The sequence below is a fragment of the Lepidochelys kempii genome, chromosome 14 (genome assembly GCF_965140265.1).
Source record: "Lepidochelys kempii isolate rLepKem1 chromosome 14, rLepKem1.hap2, whole genome shotgun sequence".
NCBI classification, from domain to species: domain Eukaryota; kingdom Metazoa; phylum Chordata; order Testudines; family Cheloniidae; genus Lepidochelys; species Lepidochelys kempii.
In genome coordinates this window covers 43,703,274-43,706,782 of record NC_133269.1, presented here as the reverse complement: position 1 = coordinate 43,706,782, position 3,509 = coordinate 43,703,274, and the positions used below count along the sequence as shown (strand labels likewise).

Sequence of the window (3,509 nt, the reverse complement as noted above, 5' to 3'; positions counted from 1 at the left end):
TCTCGCTATGTCCTTCCAGCTTGACTGCGACCCACCGCTCGCTCCCAGAGAGGAGTTGTTTTCGCACCCGCATTCAGCCAGGTTGCATTGCCCTAGTTTGTGTGTGAGGTGGCCACATGAGCGTCACAAGCTTTACTGAAATCAAGCTAAATCATGTCAACCACTTCCCCCCCTACCCGCAAGGCTTGTTACTCTGCCAAAGGTAACAAGCCTTGTGGATTGGGGGAGGAGAATAGATAACCCTACTATGCAGCTGAGGATGATAACCCAGGTGTCCTGACTCCCAGCACCCCCTGTTCTAATTCACTGGACCCCTCTTCCCTCCCAGGGCTGGGGCTGCACCCCACCTTTATGAGATGGGCTAGCCTCTCTGAAGAGTTCTCCCAAGGTCCCGCGCCCATGATCCACCATCAGCCAATGAGAATGTATCCAGCTGATGTAATGCAGAAAGTGGATGGGGCTTGGAAGATGAAGGCCACCCCCTGCTCCCCCCTTGGATGCTCCTGTAGTTGAATTGAGCTTTGCCCCCTCCCAGCACAATCTCCTCCTTCCTCCAGCGCCCTGACACCCTCGCGCTCCTCCAGGGGAGCTGAGTTTCGCCTTCAGCCCAGCCAGCCCCTAACGCCGACCCCCTCCCCCAAAGGATGTGGGATGCCCCTGCCCCCCAGAAATCAGACACACTCGCAGGAGTCAACATGTTTATTTTGTTCACAGAACATACACAGGTTGGACGACTTGTCCGGGAAAGAGTTTGGGGCAAAAACGCCTTGGAAACATCAGCCTGAAGTCAGGGCAGTTCGGGGCGAGTCTTGGCCTCCGAAGCATCCACAGGAGCTTACACAGTAAGCGTAGACAGCAAGCAGGACCCTGCTGGTCAGACACCCCAGGCGTAAACATAGCTGGGGGGGTCCGAGAGGGAAGGGCGGAGGGGTCCGCACTCTCTTTAGTGCGGGCCGTTCTTCCCGTGACTTCTCTCCTCCTCCCAGGGTCAGGAAAATCCCTGTTTGCTCCTGGTTTAAAGCACGCGAATCATTTTTCGGGCTCCAAACTTCTCCCTCCGCCCAATGCACCAGTGCTGTCTTCGTTCTGTGCCCCTATCAAGTAGCTACTTTATGGGAGACCCAAGGGTCAGAGGCTGTTTTGCCACAGAGCAACCCAGCCCGGCCTCCGCCTGGAGAACTGTAGCGTTGAATTCTAGCACATTTGGCCATCAAAGTTTTTTACCCCGCCCAGTAGCATTTCCAGCTTTATACCTCCCTGGGATTTGCAGCCAGCTATCCCTCCGGCTGCTTTGCTACCCATTAGAGCGGGGTTTCTCCTCCCGGGGTAACGGCACTAACAAACATCAATTAAAAGTCCCCGTAGAGAAACAAGAGCAAGATACATGTCCCTGTTTAAACGGATGAGGACATTTAACGGTTTTATTCCATCCTGGATGAAAGCAGCGTTTTCCTCGCCAGCATGTTCCGGCTTCGATCATTAAATAGCACACTATCTTTAAATTACAAATGTATAAATAATATAAATATTAGATATTAATAAGTTATGTCAGTAATACCCCTCCCCGCCACACAATGTCTCAGTCATGGCTGGAGCCAGGAATTCCCTGCTCACGGCTGCGGAGAGGTTTCACGTTGCTATTGACGTCAAGTGTCCGGCGGCGTCCAGATTCTTCACTGGCTTCGTTCAGAGACAGCAGCAGAAAGAGCTGGCCGAAGACCAGGCGGGGTTAACCCATGAGTGGCTGGAGCCCAGCCCAGTTGACCCCTTAGGTGTCTTGGCCTGAGAAACGCTGGGTGGGGAATCTCAGAAAGCAGCTGGATTCTGCTCCAGGAACTGGCTGATTTCCACGGTGGATTCAACAGCCGCATGGCCCCCGTGCAAACTGGTAGCGTTGGCCATCTCTGGGACCTCCAGGGGTGTCGGGAGCATTTCCGAGAGGGGGGTCTCCACACGGGAGCTCCCGCTCTCCGCAGAGCAGTCACGAACCCCCTGCTCAGGCCCCAGGGCCAGGTCTTCGTCAGCATTATAGACTTGGTAGAAGACGATGGTGAGGAGGATGAAAAGCAGACGCTTGGCCTGGCTGCGCTCTTTGGCCGGATAGTAGCGTTTCACCTGGTCAGGAGGAAGGAGACAGGACATTAGAGACCTGGCTGGCAGGGGGACCCATGTATTACCCACAATGCACCAGTCCTACTCCAAGTGCCCTGTGCCCAACGGATTACCCAGAATGCCCTGGCACTCAGCCCCAGGCCAATCCCACAACCCAGGAGGCCCCACACCCAGCCACGATGGCTAAGAGGACAGCCTGGTTACCCAGAATTCTCTGTTTCTACCCACAATGCCCTATTCCACCAAACCAACTTGAGATTCGGGCTCAGCAGCTGAGCCAGGCAACCTGAACCCCACTGCACTGAGCATGATCTAGATATCCCCCCCCATGTGTCATATGGCCCATACTGCTCCCAGCTGGGGGCAGATTAGCAAGAGACTCACCCCTGGCTGTGAACAGCAGGGAGCCTGGGACACATGCAGCACCCCCATCAGCCAGGGATCTCTGGGGCAGAGAGACCTGTGCATGGGGCTTCCTGTCCAGGACACGCAGCAGCAGGTGTAATGGGGTGACTCATCCTGCACTGTCTGTATGCCCACAGCAAGGGGGGCCGGGCTACAGGTCTTAGCTCCCCCCCCCTCCACTGGGGAGAGGCTACACCACCCTCACCCTCCCTCCAGCAGCAGGGACTGACCCAGAGAGCCATCAGTAGCCTACTTCTACAGCGGGGGAAACTGAGGCACAGAGGGGGGCTGGATCAGAAGGTGGGCCCTCACTCCTCGATCCCCCTCCCCCCACTTTAACCCAAAAGACCCCTCCCCACATCGCAGAGAACCCAGGAGTCCCGACTCCCCCCTCACGCCCCCCAGAGAACCCAGGCGTCCCGGCTTCTACCCCACCCCCACAGACTCACCACGGGGGGGTAGAGCACTTTGCGCAGTCGTTTCCTGCCCCGGGCCGGATTCCTGCGGGAAGGGGTCTGGCTCACCGCGGGCAGGGGGTCGAAGGTGAAGTACTGGGGGCCGGTGCCCCTGCGGGGGGGCTCGGCTCTGGGCAGGGCGGCCATCCGGGGCTCGTAGGCTAAGCACATGCTCGTGGCACCGTACAGCGCGTTCATGAGACCGGGGCGCAGCGCGATTTTCAGAACTTGTCCTCGGCTGCGGCGCAGAACGATCAACTGCCCGCGCCCCGCCCGGCGCCGCTTTATGAATGGGGCGAGCCCCGCCCCTGGCGCCCCATTGGCTGCGCCCGGGGGTGACAGCTCAGCCTGCAATCACCGCGGGGAAATCCCGGGCCGCCGCGCGGTGCTTGCCCGGAGCCCGGGCGGGGATGACACGTAGCGGGCGGGGCTCGGGGGGGGGCAGGGCAAGAAATAAGGAATGCAGGAAATCTGCAAGTACACACGGGGTGTGCAACCCCACCGTTGTGCAACACACAAACACACACTGTGTATACA

General features: G+C 58.1%; 1 protein-coding gene across 1 annotated transcript; it reads right to left on the bottom strand.

Annotated features, from left to right (window-relative positions):
* Nucleotides 1–684: 684 nt before the first annotated feature.
* On the bottom strand, nucleotides 685–3,219 carry IER3 (immediate early response 3). The gene is made up of 2 exons (XM_073310329.1): nucleotides 2,967–3,219; nucleotides 685–2,115 (listed from the first exon to the last, which is right to left on the bottom strand). Exons 1-2 carry the CDS (start codon nucleotides 3,168–3,170, stop codon nucleotides 1,807–1,809), a joined length of 513 nt encoding a protein of 170 aa, XP_073166430.1. The 5' UTR covers nucleotides 3,171–3,219; the 3' UTR covers nucleotides 685–1,806.
* Nucleotides 3,220–3,509: the final 290 nt, after the last annotated feature.

Excerpts from the sequence above, each read along its gene's own strand:
- IER3 (XM_073310329.1), bottom strand. The coding sequence starts at position 3,170 with ATGAACGCGCTGTACGGTGCCACGAGCATGTGCTTAGCCTACGAGCCC. Across the intron at positions 2,116-2,966 it reads AAGTGCTCTACCCCCCCGTG|GTGAAACGCTACTATCCGGC; the intron begins GTGAGTCTGTGG and ends CCTCCTGACCAG.